General features: G+C 54.8%; 2 protein-coding genes across 3 annotated transcripts in view; one reads left to right on the top strand and one right to left on the bottom strand.

Moving 5' to 3' along the window:
- DNAH10 (dynein axonemal heavy chain 10) overlaps positions 1-13,664 on the top strand; it is a 128,870-nt gene extending 115,206 nt beyond the window's left edge. The window contains exons 63-79 of the mRNA XM_081800959.1: positions 73-352; positions 982-1,211; positions 2,213-2,486; positions 3,553-3,657; positions 4,312-4,466; positions 4,918-5,072; positions 6,075-6,258; positions 6,874-7,074; positions 7,702-7,911; positions 8,078-8,173; positions 8,813-8,984; positions 9,439-9,570; positions 9,747-9,958; positions 10,050-10,217; positions 11,422-11,602; positions 12,669-12,814; positions 13,259-13,664. Of these exons, the coding sequence (XP_081657085.1) occupies positions 73-352; positions 982-1,211; positions 2,213-2,486; positions 3,553-3,657; positions 4,312-4,466; positions 4,918-5,072; positions 6,075-6,258; positions 6,874-7,074; positions 7,702-7,911; positions 8,078-8,173; positions 8,813-8,984; positions 9,439-9,570; positions 9,747-9,958; positions 10,050-10,217; positions 11,422-11,602; positions 12,669-12,814; positions 13,259-13,405 (3,048 nt within the window). The 3' untranslated portion in view covers positions 13,406-13,664. The remainder of the gene's footprint in view (positions 1-72; positions 353-981; positions 1,212-2,212; positions 2,487-3,552; positions 3,658-4,311; positions 4,467-4,917; positions 5,073-6,074; positions 6,259-6,873; positions 7,075-7,701; positions 7,912-8,077; positions 8,174-8,812; positions 8,985-9,438; positions 9,571-9,746; positions 9,959-10,049; positions 10,218-11,421; positions 11,603-12,668; positions 12,815-13,258) is intronic.
- A 601-nt stretch (positions 13,665-14,265) lies between these two features.
- Positions 14,266-17,789, bottom strand: part of CCDC92 (coiled-coil domain containing 92) — a 31,098-nt gene continuing 27,574 nt past the window's right edge. For both annotated transcript variants that reach the window (XM_006748678.3, XM_031019709.2), the window contains exon 4: positions 14,266-15,670. In XM_006748678.3, the coding sequence (XP_006748741.1) occupies positions 14,895-15,670 (776 nt within the window). In that variant the 3' untranslated portion in view covers positions 14,266-14,894. The remainder of the gene's footprint in view (positions 15,671-17,789) is intronic.

Here is a 17,789-nt window from a genome sequence, read left to right on the forward strand (position 1 = left end):
GCATGCCCACTCCCTGTGCCGGAAGCGCTCTCCTCATATGTTTGCTGAGCGCACAGCACCCCTGTCTTCCAGGTGGCTTCCTTTAATGACCCTGACTTCCTGAAGCAGCTGGAGATGTCCATAAAGTATGGGACTCCTTTCCTGTTCCATGACGTGGATGAGTACATTGATCCTGTGATTGATAACGTCTTAGAGAAAAATATCAAAGTCGTCCAAGGACGGCAGTTCATCATACTGGGAGATAAGGAAGTGGATTACGATTCAAATTTCAGACTGTACCTAAACACCAAGCTGGCCAATCCCAGATACACCCCGTCTGTGTTTGGGAAGGCCATGGTCATCAACTACACGGGTGAGGATCTACACAAGCTCAGTGGCAAATTGGGGTGGTTACCACAGAGACCACAATGGGAGTTCAGGGCTTTCATGGGGTGCCCGCTGACCCCAGGTCATGCTCTCGGGGTCACATCTTCATCGGTCGGTTCTTCTTGATGAAGGTTGGGCGCCCCCTTGGGAGGCAGGGAGATGCGTGTCTGGGGAATGCTGAGTCTGGACCATAGGGCTCAGATACCCACACTCGGAGTGGGGTGAGACCCCCATTCTGCTGGGGCAGGAAGTTATTCTGTGTTGGTGATTTAAATATGTGGCAGGATTTTGCATTTCCCCCCCCTCCTCCCAACTGAATTCTGTTAGGAGCTGAGTGCCATTTCTCACATTTTCTAGGGTTGTCCTCCAGCTGTGCTTTCAACTCGGGCTCCCTGATCTGTGGGAGCCTCTGCACTCTTGTCGCTCACCACTCTGTGGAGGAGCATCTCCATGTTGTTCTGACCGGTGGCTTTAGAGTAATGGCAGGAGCGAGTCCTCGAGTTCCCGAAATGCTGGCTCAGATGCACCCTCCGCTTGCCCGCGCCAGGCACAAGCGTGCAGCAGGTGAGGAGACGCGGGGTGCCCAGCGGTGACAGCCTCCCCTTGCTCCCACAGTCACACTGAAAGGCCTCGAGGACCAGCTGCTGAGCGTGCTAGTGGCCTCCGAGAGGCGAGAGCTGGAGGAGCAGCGGGAGCACCTCATCCAGGAGACGAGTGAGAACAAGAACCTGCTGAAGGATTTGGAAGACTCCCTCCTTCGGGAACTGGCGACCTCCACGGGGAACATGCTGGACAATGTGGAGCTGGTGCAGACCCTGGAGGAGACCAAATCCAAGGCCACGGAGGTATCAACTGCATGGAAAGTGCATTGCACTGGGAGGGGGCGGGGTGGTTCCTTTGGAGCACGAGTTCCCTTATCTGCTCAAGGAGAAGATTGGACTCGGGGATCTCAGGGCCTCATTCCTGCATCTTAGAAGCTGAGGTGTTGGCGGGGGTGGGGGTGGGGACAGCCACCTCTGCTGGCATCAGATTTGGGCTCTTAGTCACCTGAGGGTTTGCCTGATGAGAACAGGCCACCTCTATTGGGGTGTGCTATGGGGAGGGGAGCCCTAGAGGTGTTCCCAGGGACCCTTGTGCATCAGGTCGGCCTCTTTGAGTTAAGAGTGATAGAAAACCCAGCTCTACTTGGCTTAAGTCAAAAGGGAAATTATTAGCTTAGAATACAGAAAGTCCAGGGATGGCTTCAGGCAGGGTGGATTCAGGACTCTAAGCATATCACCAGGACTCAGTTTCTCTCCATTTCTGGGCTGGGCCTTTTGTTGGGGTGGCTTCATTCTCTGCCTCCCCATGAGTCAAGTTCCCCTCATGGTCACCAGGTGGGTATGTCCTCATGCCCCCTCAGGTTCAGGTCCAAAGGGACGAGTGAGAATTGTTACCTGTCCCTATCATGAAGGTCCTGAGAGTCATTTCAGCCAGATGTCCACCCCAAGCCGATCCCATGGCCGGGGATGCTGTGTATAGACTGGCTGGGCCTGGGTCACACGCTCCTCTCCTGGGGTTGGGGTGGACCCCACATATGGCAAGAGAGGGGGGAAGTTGGAGTGTCTAAGTTGAAGTCAGAGACTGTTATTAGAAGGACGGGGCACAGGTGCTGGGGACTCTGGCCAACAAACATCTGGCAAGAGGGTAGGTGCTCTGCAAACCCCAGCAAGCGCTGCACAGACTTCTTTGCTGCTCCCTCCCACTCTTGCTCTCTGTATTTCTTACTTTCTTGCCCATTTCCTAAGTCATCCTGGTGATGGTGTCAGTCTCCCCGTTTCCACGGTGACACACACCTTCTCTTTAGGTATCAGAGAAGCTCAAACTGGCGGAGAAGACAGCCCTGGACATCGACAGGCTGCGGGATGGCTACCGGCCGGCCGCCAGGAGGGGAGCCATCCTGTTCTTCGTGCTGTCCGAGATGGCCCTGGTCAATGCCATGTACCAATACTCCCTCATCGCCTTCCTGGAGGTCTTTGGCTTGTCACTTAAGAAGTCCCTGCCTGATTGCATTCTCATGAAGCGATTACGGAACATTATGGACACGCTGACCTTTAACATCTATAACTATGGTTGCACGGGTGAGCACCCCTCTGCTCTGTGTGCGTGCAACTCTGGCGTCTGTCTGTGTGTCCAGATCTCTCCTGTGGAGGACGTGAGGCAGAGGGGTCAGGGCCCACCCTAACAGCCTCGGTTTACCTTCGTTCCCTCTTTAAAGGCCCCCACTCCCAACACAGTCACTTTCGGAGGCACTGGGGGTCAGAGCTTCAACATATGGATTTGGGGGGGACACAATTCAGCCCATTCCAGCTGGGCAGGAAAAAGGTTGAGGACTGTTGTCCCTACAGGGCTCGCTTACTTCTTGCAGCGCACAGAAGCTAGAATTCAAGTCACAGATGTTGACTTACAGTTTTTCCCCCAAGAACACATTTCTTATGTTGTTGTTGTTGTTTTTTATTTTAAAGAAGAAGAACTTTAGTATTCAGCATCCCCCATCACTAACAAATCTGTTGGTGGAATGTGCTTGCTCTGCAGTGGAGGTTGGCAAACCGTGACCAGCAGGCCAGGTCTGGCCCCCTGCCTGCTTGTGTAAATAATGTGCTGTTGGAACCCGGCAGGGCCATTTGTCTATAGTCGTCTGTGGTTGCTTCCCCGCTGCAGCGGTGGATGAATAATTATGGAGACAGCCTGTAACGTCGGAAATATTTCCTATCTAGCCTTTTACAGGGAGCTTGCTAATGCCTCTCCTAGATGACGCCAGACAAGAGCTCGCACTTAGGGTTAGGCAAACGACCCGTGTTCCATCGAGAAGGTGGCTCTGGCCTTCTATCGCGCGGTCCTCCAGCTGCCTTTGGACCCCGCTCTGCTCTCCCAGGCAGGTGCGGTGGGTGCGGCAGGCAGGGCCGCTGCGGACGTGCACGAGTGAGCGGGACTGCAGGCTGGCTCGTGGGCTCCCTGTGCAGACTGGGCCCGCGCTGTGTGGGCTCAGCCGCGGACATCCAGGGGTGGAGGGGTGGGGGTGCTGGGCGCCACCGCGATGTCCGGCCGTTCAGTTCATTTCTCTTACGTTTAAGCTTGTCGTGTGTAGGAAACTCCACTTTGAAAGCAAATTTACCTCATCAGTGCCCGTCTGATGTTTCCCTCCAGGGTTGTTTGAGAGACACAAGTTACTCTTCTCTTTCAATATGACGATCAAGATAGAACAAGCAGAAGGCAGAGTCCCCCAGGAAGAATTAGATTTCTTCTTAAAAGGTGATGAACGTGCCTCCTTTCATTCTTCCCCACTTCCTTGACCCCCCCGCCTCCCCGTTGCACACACATGGAGGTTTGTTAAAACAAACCAGAGTATTACCAAACTTCTCCTTAGAACTTGGCTTCCAGCAGCACAATTTAAAAAAAAAAAAAATTAATTTGAGAGAGAGAGAGAGAAAGAGCGAGCACAAGCAGGGGGAGCCACAGAGGGAGAGGGAGAAGCAGGCTCCCCGCTGAGCAGGGAGCCCAATGCAGGGCTTGGTCCCAGGACCCTGGGATCACGACCTGAGCTGAAGGCAGACGCTTAACCGACTGAGCCCCCCACCCCGCCCCCACCGCCCCGGGCACCGTCCAACAGCACTGCTTTACTAAATATTTCAGTTGACAATTGCAGCCTCAGAAGTGGTTCTGGTCTGGCCCAGAGCAGCGGGGTCTCTGCCCACAGGCTGCCCTGAGGCCGGAAGCCACGCTGAGCTGCCTGGGTGGGGTCCCCAACAGTGACAAGGTGAGCCTACGTGTCCTTCTCCGTCCATTCCCTCTGGAGACGCGGGTCTCTCCTCGGAGTGGGAGAAGTCGAAGGCCCGAACTACTCATACTCACTCCTCCCGGCACGTTGCTGCTGGCTGTTTACTTTCCATCTTCTGTTGTGATTAGGAAACATTTCCCTGGAGAAGAGCCAACGAAAAAAGCCCTGTGCATGGTTGTCTGACCAGGGCTGGGAAGATATCATGCTTTTATCCGAAATGTTCTCAGACAACTTTGGGAATCTTCCTGATGATGTGGAGAAACACGTGGCGGTCTGGCAGGAGGTGAGACCATGTTCTCTGTCCCCTCCTTCCCTTCCCTCCATGTCGGTGGGCTTGAGATTTCAACCGTAGCCTTACTCCTCGTGGCCCGTTCAGAGTGGAGTCAGCTCCCTCCAACACCCTTGATGGAATTCTCCTTTATGTGGTTCAGCTGGTGTGTGGGAGAACCGTCCATCTGTCTGTCCATCCGTCCATCCGTCCATCCACCCATCCGAGAAATGGGCACTTGCCATGGGACTCAACAGTGAAAAAGACTCAGCCCCTCCCTTCCTGAAGTTCGTCGTTTTTTGGGGGGCGGGGGAGGTAGAAAATGACACATCTGACTAGAAGTGACTTGGAGGTTCATACTCGTGTAGGTTTCATTCCTTTATAAAGTGACTTTTGGGAGCTTCGTATAAAAATGGGGGCCTATATCGTTCCCAAGTTGATGCCACCATGAATGTTCTTTTCCTAGTGGTATGACCTGGACTCACTCGAGCAGTTTCCATTTCCCTTGGGTTACGATAACAACATCACCCCTTTCCAGAAGTTGCTTATTTTGCGCTGTTTCCGTGTGGATCGGGTGTATCGGGCAGTGACCGACTACGTGACTGAAACAATGGGAGAGAAGTAAGTGTGTTACGGAGTTTGCTTGGCCCTTCTGTGGGCTCGTCCCCGCCCGCCCGCACCCCGGACTCGCAGACAGCGGTGGCCGCCCAACTTTGGCAGTGTTAGTCACTCTAGTTCCGTGCTATTCGGGAGAGGTTCAGTGGGAGTCACATGTGTCAAGTTTTCTAGTAGTCGCGCTCAGGAAGAAATGGATGAAGTTAATTTTAATTACATTTTATTTAACTCAGCACATTAAAATATCATTTCAACATGTAGTCAATGCAAACATTATGGAAATATTTATTTATTTAGTATTAAGTCTTCAAAGTCCCGTGTGATTCAGCCTTACCGCACAGCTCGGTTTGGACTGGCCACACCCGCAGTGCTCAGTGGCCACACGCGCCGAATGCCTTCCGTATTGGACAGCACGGCTCTGAAACTGAAGACAGGCAGATAACTTGGGCTTGCAAACTCAAACTCAGACGGCAATGAGTGAGCGGGGCTGGCTGGGGACGGCGGCACATGGGAGAGGTCAAGCCTGGTCCACAGGGGCAGTTGCCCCTTAGCTCCCGCTGACTGATACCAGCTGGCAGGGGCCCCCCCCTCCCAGTGGCTGGATCCCCCGACTCTTAGAAAGAAGTTACAAATTTGGATTTCTGGGTCAAATCGCCCAAGCCTGATGTGTCGGTAACTAATTTTCAAAAATCTTGAGAAGTGGGCTATTCAGGACATACCTGTGGAGTTGTTGGCGTGAGGCCTCTGGGTTGTGTGTCGTGGGGACGTCTGCCTGGAAGGGCCCCTGTCGGGAGGCGCCCCCATGAATGTGCTGGGGTGCGCTAGGGGGACGCAGTGGGGCCCCTGTCACCTAGGAGTTCACCCTCCTGTGTGTGATGTGTGTGTAGACATTGGACTCTAACCTGTGCAGACTTATACCAGAGGAACAGCCAGAAGGTTCCGGACGGGGTGAGGTGAGCGCGCTGTGGCTGTCCTCCACAAGAGACCCTGCTTTGTTTCCTTCACTAGGTACGTGCAGCCCCCCATGATCAGCTTCGAGGCCATCTTTGAGCAGAGCACTCCAAACTCGCCCATTGTGTTCATCCTCAGTCCCGGCTCTGACCCTGCCAGCGACCTTATGAAATTAGCCGAGCGCAGTGGTTTTGGAGGAAACCGCCTCAAATTCCTCGCCATGGGTCAAGGCCAAGAAAAGGTAATTTGTTGTTGGAAGGAACGAACTCTAAATTTAGGTGAGGTCCCTGCCTCTGTTAACAGTTGGTTAATATCTGGTTTTGAGGGTGCCGCTCCACGCGGGAGCTGGGTGCATTTCCGGTTCTCTGGGCAGTGGCGCTCTGGTGCCCGGTGCCCGGATGATGCATGACAGCCGTATGGTCCCACAGCGGGCATGCTGTCACGCAGACCCTGCCGGGCCGCTGTGCCCTGTTGTTGCCAACGTCTGTTCACACGTAGTCGTCATCTCCTCCTGTCCCGGTGACGTCCCCGTCTCAGATCGGGGCTGTCACTGCCCCCAGGGCATGGCCACGGACGTAGTCAGGGCGCCGGTGCGACTGTCCCAGAGAACCTGGAGCTCCCGGGGCCGAGGGAGGCCGGTGGGTGGAAGGTGCTGGCTCATCTTCCAGGCCCTGAGGGGATTCTGATAGTTCTTGGAAGGCACCTCTGGAGCTCCTGGGTCCCTAGGGGGCTCCGGCTGGGGTGGGCTGTTCATTTCCGGGGGGTGTGCAGTGGGTGTCTGGGAGAGCGTGGGGCCAGCACGGCTTTGGGACGCCGACCCCCCTCCCCCCTCCCCCCGCCCCATCTCCTGGTGCAGGTAGCGCTGCAGCTGCTGGAGACAGCAGTGGCCCGCGGGCAGTGGCTGATGCTGCAGAACTGCCATCTCCTGGTCCAGTGGCTGAAAGATCTGGAGAAGTCCCTGGAGAGGATCAGCAAGCCGCACCCGGACTTCCGCCTGTGGCTCACCACAGACCCCACCAAGGGCTTCCCCATTGGGATTCTGCAGAAGTCCTTGAAGGTCTGGCTTCTGACAGACACCCCGGCCTCCCAGCCCCGTGTGTGCATGCATGTGTGTTTGGAAATCTAGGACGCAGCCGGACCCTCACACCCACCCTTCCCACGTCCATCTCTTCCTCTCTCTTCAGAGATAAGCACTGTCCTGTATTGGGTGATGATTTTCGGGGGGGGGGGGGGACAGTTAACGCCTCTCAGGCCTGTCTCTACCACTTCCACACGTATCCAAAACACTATCTAGGTTCGTTTTCCTGTACTTCACATTTATCAAACCTTCTGCCCATATCTGCAGTGCTCTAGCGGATTATATGCCCCGCTTAACTTACTCTCCAGAGAAGTTGTGTTTGGAAAGGTTTTGTCATCTGGGGCAGGTTGAGGGAAAACTTAACTACTTTCCATGGTCCAGAGAAGCTAAAGCACCTTCCTTGGGTCATTTGATGAACAGGAGCCAGAACAGTATCTTGTTCCCTAACTTCTTTGCCGGGCCTTTCACAAGAGACGTTTGCTGTGTGGGGGATGGGAAAGGTGGCCGCACAGAGAGGAAGGGAAAGCCGAGATGTCTACATTTTGCACCCTCTTCAAAGCTGGACTCATGGGTCTGTGGTTTCGGTCACGATTTGTCTTCTGACAGGTTGTTACAGAGCCCCCCAATGGGCTGAAACTCAACATGAGAGCAACGTACTTCAAGATCTCTCAAGACACACTGGAGCAGTGTCCGCACCCGGTCTTCAAGTCCCTGGTCTATGTGCTGGCGTTCTTCCACGCGGTGGTGCAGGAGAGGAGAAAGTTCGGGAAGATCGGGTGGAACGTGTACTATGACTTCAATGAGTCTGACTTCCAGGTGAAGACGCAGTGGCTGCTGGTCCCCCTCACCCGGCTCATCTCCCCCGACCCTTTCTCCAAGTTCACGACCACCCGGCTGCTCCCGCCCACACTTCAGGAAAGGGTCAGCACGGGAGTGACTTCGTAGGTTGGAGGATAACCACGCCAGTCCCTCCTCTTTTAAGGTCTGCATGGAGATTCTGAACACGTACCTAACAAAAGCCTTCCAGCAACATGACCCTAGGATCCCGTGGGGCAGCCTCAAGTACCTCATTGGAGAGGTAGGAGCATCTTGGGGGACCCTTCATGGGCTGCCTCCTGGGGCTGGAGATGGGCTGTGGCCTGGCGCCCCGTGCGTGACCTCTAAGCCCTTGGTGACTCCCCTCTTGCTTCTGCCACCCGTCAGCTGAAGGCCTGAGGTCTCTGAGGAATTCTGTTGGCTCATCACCTGGGTGTCTTTCTCCTAAGTGGGCTCCATCCCCATGGACGCTCTGGATTCATCACTGTGGGGGCTGTGTTCTCTAGGGGTGGGCATGGCCTCGGGCCTGTCATTGTAATCTTGTTCCTGTCCAGCGGGCACGGAGGGCCACTCTGGAGACCATTATACAGCCCCCACCCCCATGCCCTGCAGGTGGCACACACAGGGACATCACCAATTCCAAAGACCAAAGTGGCAGCTGGCTTTTTTGGTGGTTTTGTGGTCTGTTCACTAGGTTTTGGGGATTTTGCAAATGGCATACGGGCTCCCCGCTCTTCATGAGGGCACCTCTTGTTCACAGTGGGTCACAAGGCATGCCATCGACATGGTTTGAGCTGCACAGTGGCCAGGCCAGCAGGAGCATCCCCAAGGGCACGTCTGGTCTCAGGGGTCCCTTGGTGGGTCCTGCGCTCCCAGCCAGTTCTTGCTTCCTGTACCTCAGGTCATGTACGGAGGACGGGCCATCGACAGCTTCGATCGGCGCATCCTGACCATCTACATGGATGAGTACCTGGGAGACTTCGTTTTTGACACTTTCCAGCCATTCCACTTCTTCCGGAATAAGGAAGTGGACTATAAAATCCCCGTTGGTGATGTAAAGGAAAAATTCGTTGGTGAGATTTCTCAGGCATCAAAACGTATGTTAAAATTGTTTTCTAAGGGAGATCCACCATACATTTCAGCTGTTCTGTTTTCTATGGTTGGCTTGATGGCTCTTCTGACCTCTCTGCTGGTGGGGATCCTTGGCTGGTGGGCGTGCTCCATGGTGTTTTTATAGGGGGCCCAGCACGTTCTTTATAGCCTCAGCATTGATGGAATTAGTTCAGATTTCCTGTCCTAGAATGATGACAAGTATGTCAGATTCTGCCTGGAAGGGAAGCCCACTGAGCCATTTTCATAAATGATAAACATACAGCTGTATTAGGGTGTGGTGGTATAGAATTTTTATTCAAAAACGTGTCACCCCTTAAGCAGTGGAAATTAGTCTTGCCTATCTGGGGATGTCGAGGCGGTGGGCCCTCAGAAATTGCGGGTGGTGTGACAGTGTATTCCCTGTTCTGATTATAGAAGCCATCGAGGCCCTCCCACTGGCCAACACACCCGAAGTGTTTGGTCTTCATTCCAATGCTGAGATTGGATATTACACTCAGGCGGCTCGGGACATGTGGGCCCACTTGCTGGAGCTGCAGCCTCAGACAGGTGAAGTCTGTGGAGGACGGAATTGGTTTGGTTAGGGTGGAAGGTGTTGGCACAGGGTGCTCTTGGTTCTTGTAGGTTGTATATTGTTGATGCCTTTCCAAGAACCAGAAGGCTCAGGATGCCCCAGTCCTAACACTCAGATGCCTTGCTTTCCCTAAAAACTGTCCTGGTTTTAGGGGAATCCAGCAGTGGCATCAGCCGAGATGATTACATTGGCCACATTGCCAAGGACATAGAAAACAAGATGCCTAAAATCTTTGACTTGGACCAGATCAGGAAGCACCTTGGGGTGGGAATCTCCCCCACGTCGGTGGTGCTTCTGCAGGAGCTGGAACGCTTCAACAAGCTCGTCATACGGATGTCCAAGTCTCTGGCTGAACTTCAGAGGGTGAGCATGCTCCTAACACGCACACCACTGCCTAGACACACCACCCAGTTTTCTGATGGTCTTGCCTGACTGCTCTCGATTCTGCGAACAGGCCTTGGCGGGAGAAGTTGGCATGAGCAACGAGTTAGATGACGTAGCCAGGTCTCTTTTCCTCGGGCAAATCCCTAGTATCTGGAGAAAGCTTGCCCCGGACACGTTAAAGTCCCTTGGGAACTGGATGCTCTACTTCCTGCGACGGTTCAGCCAGTACACGTTGTGGGTAAGTAGAGGCAACGGTCTTTTCGTTGGTTCGAGGTTCAGCCCGGACTGACCCTGCCCCCAACCACCTCCAACTCCCAACCCCTCTCTAACTCCGCAGTAGTACCTTCCGTTTGCAGTTGACTGGGTGTTCTAGAAATGGTCTCTGACTCTACAGGCATACCTGTATTGTTTTTTCCTTTTTGTTTCGTTTTCAAGACTTTGAAGCCTATTATGCACAATCTGATTTATTCATCTCAGAGTCCATCTTGGCCATTGTTCCTCTTAAGTATATTTGGATCTAACTTACTCTTTTAATGGGGCTCTGTTTTACAGATGTTCCATGTCCTTTCCCCTCATGGACATTTAGGTGGTTCCATTTGGGTTTTTTCTCTTTTTAGCTAGGAGGGACAATGCTCTGGCGCCCATGTCTTTAGTTACGCACATGAGTATATTTCACAGGCAAATCCCTACAATGGCAGAGTTGGGTCCCAGGGTGTGCATCTCACATTCTGACAGCTCTTGTCAGACAGTCTTCTAGAGAAGTGGGAACCACAGTGAACAAACACGAGTATTTCCTCCCCTCTCTGCGACACTGTGTATTCTTAATATTTTGGATCTTTGCTCCGTGATAGGTAAATAATAATATGTGTGGGTGTGCATTTCTTTAATTATGGTGAGGCTGAGCATATCTTACACACACGTAGGTATCTCATTTCTGTGAATCGTCTTTTTGTGTCTTGATTTCATTTTTATCGAGTTCTTCATCTTTTTAAAATGATCTTTTGGAGCTTTTTGTGTATCAGGGAGATTAGCCCTGTGTCTGTCAGTATTGTGTTTCCCCCAACTTGTCATAAGTCTTTTGATTTTGCTTATGGCATTTTTTTCTGTAAGAACGTCTTACAGTTTTATTTAGTCAAATGTATCAGTCTGTTCTTTTATGGCCTCTGGGTTTAGCATTCCCAACTCCAAGATCTTGACAACATCCATTGGAGATTTGATCTGGTACTTTTGTGACTTGGTTCTTTTATATCTAGATCTTCATTCCTTCTGGAATCAGGCAGTTCAGCTTGTTTTCCCCAGCATGCTTCCAGTTGTACCCACGCCCATCTTTCTGCTGCCAAGGTGAACTCTGTTTAATCGTGAACTTAACGTCTGGTTCACGCTTGGCCCTGGCATTTGATGTTGGCCCCAGGCTCCTGCCAGCTTCCCTCCTTTCCCTCCAGGTCACCGAGAGCGAGCCCAGCGTGATGTGGCTCTCGGGGCTGCACATCCCAGAGTCCTACCTCACGGCCCTGGTGCAGGCCACCTGCCGGAAGAACAACTGGCCGCTTGACCGCTCCACCTTGTTCACGCAAGTGACCAAGTTCCAAGATGCAGATGAAGTGAACGAGCGGGCAGGACAAGGTACGGTCAGCTGGCTGGGGAGTCTCCTCCCCGAGCTGTCCCCAAGGCAGAGCAACAAGCATGGTGTGGGCTGAAACAGGGCCAGGCCACGTTTGAAAGTGAGGCTGCCGCGGACAGCGGTGCTATGGTGCACTCCCCGAGTCTCGACCGGAGGGTGGCCACACGCGCTGCTCTGCCAGTTTCAGCACTGAGACCTGGGGTTGATGTCAGGCGAGACCTGAACCATGTTCACTGGGCTCCTTTGTGGGAAGTGGGCTCCTCGGTCAGAATTAGATCTTTCACAGAACTGGATCACCCGAGGGCTTCCCTGGAAACCCTGAGGGGTCAGGGGCGTGGGCGCCAGAAGGCAGCTCAGACGAGGTTGGACCCATAAATTATAACGTCAGGTCCCTTCAACACTGGTGACTGATGCTGCAGACTCTGGCTGGGAGCTGCCATTTCCTAGGGCGGGGCCCTGGAGTCGGAGGACATTTAACCGTGAGCAACAAAAGCGCTCTTGAGCCAACTTCGTCGAGACGGGCTTCATGGTAGAGGTTCAGGGATGCTCACCATCCCCGTAGCACAAGGCCAGCGAGGTCTCAGAGGAACTGGCAGGTGTCAGGGCCACCACGCTCTCTGGGTGACTGACTGTCCTCTGCTGTTGTGCACGTCTGTCGTGTCCTGTTCCCCAGACACCATTTTCTCTGCTGGGTTTGACTCCCTGCCCCCACTCCCTCTGGCTCAGGGGGGACTTGGGGTTGCCGTGGTACCGAATGACCGGTGCTTCCATCTTTATAACCCGGGGCTCCAGCGTTTTGGGCTGTGTTCCTTGAAGCAGATTGCTGGGGGAGGCGCCCACCCCTCGTCCCCTTCGCCGAGGCTATGGGGGAGGCTCATGAGATCTACAGAGTGTCCTGTCTGGGCTGTCCCTCCACAAAGGGAAGAAAGGACGGCCACCTCTCTTGGAAAAAGGCCTGGGCTGTGTCTGGGGACGGAGAGCCGGTTACCTGTTGTGCGTGCACCGCGGACATCCGGGAGAGCCGCCGGTGCATCCACAGAAATCCCCGTCTCTTCCTGGTATCTCTAGGATGTTTTGTCTCAGGACTGTATCTAGAAGGCGCTGACTGGGATGTAGAAAGAGGATGTCTTATCAAGAGCAAACCTAAGGTGCTGGTGGTCGACCTGCCGATTCTGAAGATCATCCCCATCGAAGCCCATCGCCTCAAACTGCAGGTCGGCGGAGGGGTCGCACTTGGGGTGGTTCAGACATTCTGGCCCTTTAAAACACAGGTGGTTAAACTCTGGGGGGTGGGGGAAGCCCTGAGACAGGGCAAGAGTGTGGAGCCACTTCCCGGGAAGACCCACGTGTGCACAGGTGTGTAAGCAGAGACTCCCCGAGCGGCACGGCTTCACGCGCCGAGCCGTGGTCCACTTCGGGAGAGACGCCTCCCTTCCTGTCACGTCCTGCCTCATCAAGTCCTCGCATCTGGGGTGGCAGCAGGTGCCTCCCCGCTCAGCCCGGATCCACTTTCACCCTGTCGGTGCTCGGCTGCGGAGGGTGGCCCGGCCAGGCCGGTGGGGGGCGCTGCACCATCTGCACCCACATGAGTGTCCCACGGCCTGGGCTTGAGCTCCTCTGCCCTCCGGCAGCGCACCTCACTTGCCTCTCCTTTGCAGAACACCTTCCGGACGCCGGTCTACACCACCTCCATGAGAAGGAACGCCATGGGAGTTGGCCTGGTGTTTGAAGCCGATCTCTTCACCTCAAAACACATTTCTCACTGGGTGCTGCAGGGGGTGTGCCTCACGCTGAACTCCGACTGACCGTCCGGGCCAAGAAACCCACACGCCCAGCTCCGTCCGGGGCTGGCGGCGGGAATGTGGGCAGTCGGCAACAGTGGTCACGTCTGCGGTCAGCTCTCGGGGCCTGGAGCGGCTGGGGGTGGATGGACATGGCTTCTCCTTTCATTTGAAATCAGTCAATTTAATCTCTTTCCGTAGAAATTAAGCAGATGGTTTTGGTTTTTAAACTGTTTCTAAGGATTCTGCATATTTGAAAAGTAAATACTAGAGAACATTTTAAGGTATGTCGTTTTCTTGCCCTTCTCAGAGGAGACGTGATTGGGTGGAAGTGCTGGGCTGCTGGGCGGGGTCCGGCAGAGTCCCCTTCCTGGGCCCATGCTGCCGCCCCCAGCAGAGATGGCCATGGTCCCCCACTGCCACCCCTCCCCCCTTCCAGAGCTCTCCAGTCTGCCGGGTGGGGGTGAGGACCCTGAGCTGGCGTGTCATTCCCGCATGAGCTCCTACCTGCACCCTGGCCGGGCCTGCGTGGGGCTGGGGGCAGACTTAGAATACCCCGGCCTGGCTCCTGGGCATCCCTTCCTTCCGCACACCCTGGGGCCAGGCCTGCTGGAGGGCAGGAGTGGCTTTGCTTTGCAAGGGAGGAGCCGGGTGGAGCACCAGCAGGGCAGAAGGGCAGGGGCCAGTCATGGGCACAAGTAGCTTCTGCCAGAACCTGGAAGTGCAGTCTTCTCAGGGGCGGGAGCCCCGGGAGAGAACATGGGGTGAGAATGCAGTAGTTACGGGGGGGGGGGGCGGTTAGCTGTTTCTCCCGCTCCCACAGTCTCCCCCCCGCCCAGCTCCTCCCTCAGGTGGTTTAATAAAAGACACAAAACAGAAAGAGGCAGGTTTAGAAAATAAAGTTTGTTGGGATCTTGAACACTTTGGATAAAACTAACAAAAAATATGAACACACGTTCAGGTTGTAGTGATATGAGAAGTAACATCATATTTCGATCCCGTGATACACATATACAGCTGCTTGGCTCTCCGTGCCGCCCTGGGAAAGGCTTGTCGGGAGGTTACAGGGTCTCCTGGAGGGGGCAGGGGCTGCTCCAGACGGGCTGCCCTGGAAACTGGAGCGAGAGGGTCAAGGTCGGTCGGCATGTATTGCTCTGGCTGTAGAATGAGGCGTGTGACTATCTGATTTCATTAACGTTGAGTAGTGATGCAGCCTGTGGCCTGTGCTTTGTCCACGAGCGCACGGAGGTTACACGGAGTGGGATCAGAAGCAAGCGATTCGGCACACAGGTGTTTGGCCACAGCGATTAGTAAATACGTATTCTGCAGCAGGGACACGATCGTATTTTGGTGTCAGTAAGAGGGCAAGAGGAGCAGGAGAAGAAGAATCTGTTGACAGGTCTGAAAAAAATTTGGCATGCATGGGATTTAAAACAAAAGCATGGATGAGTTTTTCCTAGTAGTGCTCACAGTGCATCGACAGCCGAGGGTGAAGGGCCGCCTGGGGCAGGCTTCACACAGTTCTGTCCGTCCCTGAGTGCTTCCTCACGGCCTTCCCTCCGTTCACCTGGTCAACTGCCAGTGTTTCCACCTCGGGCTGGGCCTGCGGCGGGGCGGCGTGGTGGATGCGGTGGGCCACCCCCACGTGAGCCTTGTGCGGCTTCTCGCGGGCCGGGCTGTGCTGCTCGCTCGGGCCACGGTCGGAGGTGATGGGGGGGATGACCAGAGGCCTCTCCTTGATGAGGTGGACCTCGGCAGACTCCCTGGCCAGCAGGAATGGGGTGGGGTCAGGCATGGCATCCACTGGCTCCCGCAAGAGGAGTTTCCGGCTCTCAGCCCCAAATCTGTAGACCTCTTCAAATTCGGGGTGCAGGGGGGCCGAGAGGCTCTTTTTCATCCGGCGGCGGGGTGTTTCGGGCAGCTTGTCCTTGGGGGGGGCCGGCTTGTAGCTGGCCAGCACGGGGCTCCCAGAGGGGCTGCCGTCCGAGGTCCCACTGGCGCTCATGAGCTTGCGCTTGGCGGCGTGCAGCTGGGACGTCAGGTAGGCGATGGTGCTGGCGCGCTGCTCGAGCTCGCTGGACAGCATGTTCAGCTTGTGGCTCTTCACCTTCAGCTCCTCCAGGTACTTCTTCTCCCGCTCCTTGACGGTGTTCTCCAGCACCGCGATCATGGCGTTCTTCTGCTCCAGCTCTTTGAGCAGCTCATTGTTCTCGTTCTCCTGGAGCTTCAGTTGGGCTTCCAGTTCTTCACATCTTCTCTTTAGTTCACTGCTTCTGGAAGACCCCTCTCCTAGAAGAACAAGCCGAGGGGGCGGGGTTTAGAACCCCCCGGAGCAGAGGCAGGGAGTCCTTCTGTGTCGGCTGCCCTCCCTGGGGCCTCTTGCTCCCACCCCCTGCCCTCTCCCTCACCCAGGTGTGGATCGAGTGGTCTCGGAGCGCCTTCCAGCTCTCGGTTCCCTGGCTCACTGCACAGAACGCCTCCACACTTCAAAAATGCTGAAGTCACAACGGGCAATCTCAGGCTATCAGACCCCAGCAAATAGGAATAAACTGTGAGCAGATCCCTCTGTCTGCTTGGGCCGCATGTACTAAGCGCCTGCTTCACTTGAAGCCCCGTTCTGAAAGACAACTGTAGACTTTCTCCGTGTCTAAGCACAAAACTCTGAAGCTGCAGAGGAGACAGGAGGGGAGGCTGTCACCTTCCCTGCCACAGGGTCCCCAACTCCTCCTGTCTCAAATGGCGGCTGTTCCTGGGCCTGGGGGCTCCGCCTCAGCCCCCGGCCCACCCTGTGTGTGCCCACCTCCAGCAGCTCAGGATCTCCCCCCAGCGCTGCCGGGACCTGTGCAGGGCTGGGAGCCAGCGTCCGCGGGCACCTCTCACATGGGGATGCGGGCCGAGTGGGGCCCCAAATCCAGGGCTATGGACTGTTGTTGGCTCCTGACTTTTCAGGAGCTACCGCGTCTGCCTGCCCTACCTCCCTGAAACTCGAGAGAGCTGCTCTTTGGTGACCATTGTTCCCAGGGATCAGCACCTCCTCTTTTGCCAATTTCCACTCTTCTATAGGAAGCTCTACTCTACCTCCTCCTCCACACCCACATCCTTTCTAAAGTTTCGGTCTTTCCCCATAAAATCTGCATGTGCACTCACTCAGCTGAGGCAACTGCTCTTCATCACCTACAGACAGATTTCCCCAGCTGCCTGAGTGCTCAGTCACTGCATCACTTAAAAATTTTTTTTTTAAGTAATCTCTACACCCAATGTGGGGCTCGAATTCACGACCCCGAGATCAAGAGTCACACGCTCTATGGATTGAGCCAGCCAGGTGCCTCTCACTGTGGCACTTTTTAAACAGATTCTCAGGTCTCCTCCCTGAGCCTCAGAATCAACCTTCAGGGGAGGGGGTCCAGGAGCCTGTTTCTGCGTCCCCGCCCCATGCCCCTAGATGGAGCAAGTTCTGCATCCACCAAGGTAAAGCAGTGACTTCCAGTCTTGGGGAGGGGAGATGCCCCCACCAGGGCCAGCTGAGAGCTCTCATACCACCTCCAATTATCACCTTGCGCCCCTGCCGCTGAGGAGGGTGGGTGGGTGGCCTTGGGATTTAGAGCTGAGACCCTCAAGGGGCTCTCTAGGGGCAGGGGAGGAGGGACCAGGCATATGAGTTCCTTCCTCCTGTATGCAGAGAGGGTTCAAGGGCAAGAACTAATCTTCAGGTTAGCCTGGCCAGGAGGGGGTGGGAAATGAAACACCCTGATTCCCGAGATGTGGGTGGCAGGGGTGCAGGAATCCCCGGAGGCCCCTGATCCTGGCCCAGGGCTTCGGGGGAGGAGAAGCCTGGCATCCTATCTCTTCAGTGAGGCCCCTCCTCTGCCACACAGATAAAAGGACATCTGGGCCCCTGAAAGACACACTTGAGAGACTGTAACCTGAGTATCACAAATGGAAAAGTCAGTACTTGGCGATGCACCGAGACCCATGGAGAGGTCCGTGTCTGTTACCCGTACTTGGACACACTCATGAATAATAAATAGGCCATAGTGCGGCCTATTTAGGAAAAGGCATCTTGACTCGTGTGGATTCTGCACTTTTCAAATCCCCACTTGGTTCAGGGGAGCAAGCTAACTGTCATCAGCCACAGGGGCCCCCGTTCTATCTTCTCTGCCCCAGCTGCCATTAGGCTGATATCTTTGGGGGTCCCTGAGGATTCTGGTTGAGGGGAAGCATTTCCGAGACTGCAGTCTAGAGAAAGGCATTCACGATTCTTTGGGGACTATCTAGTCATTTGCTCCCTCACTCAACCAGTGTGTCGGGAGTGCCTGCTCTGGGCCAGGTCCTGGGTGAGGCTCAACGGACAGAGGTGGTGGGACCCTATTCCTTCTCCTCTTTCTGGTTTAAATTACATTAATTTCTT

Source organism: Leptonychotes weddellii, chromosome 13 (assembly GCF_054177405.1).
Source record: "Leptonychotes weddellii isolate Sample4059 chromosome 13, ASM5417740v2, whole genome shotgun sequence".
Classification (NCBI taxonomy): domain Eukaryota; kingdom Metazoa; phylum Chordata; class Mammalia; order Carnivora; family Phocidae; genus Leptonychotes; species Leptonychotes weddellii.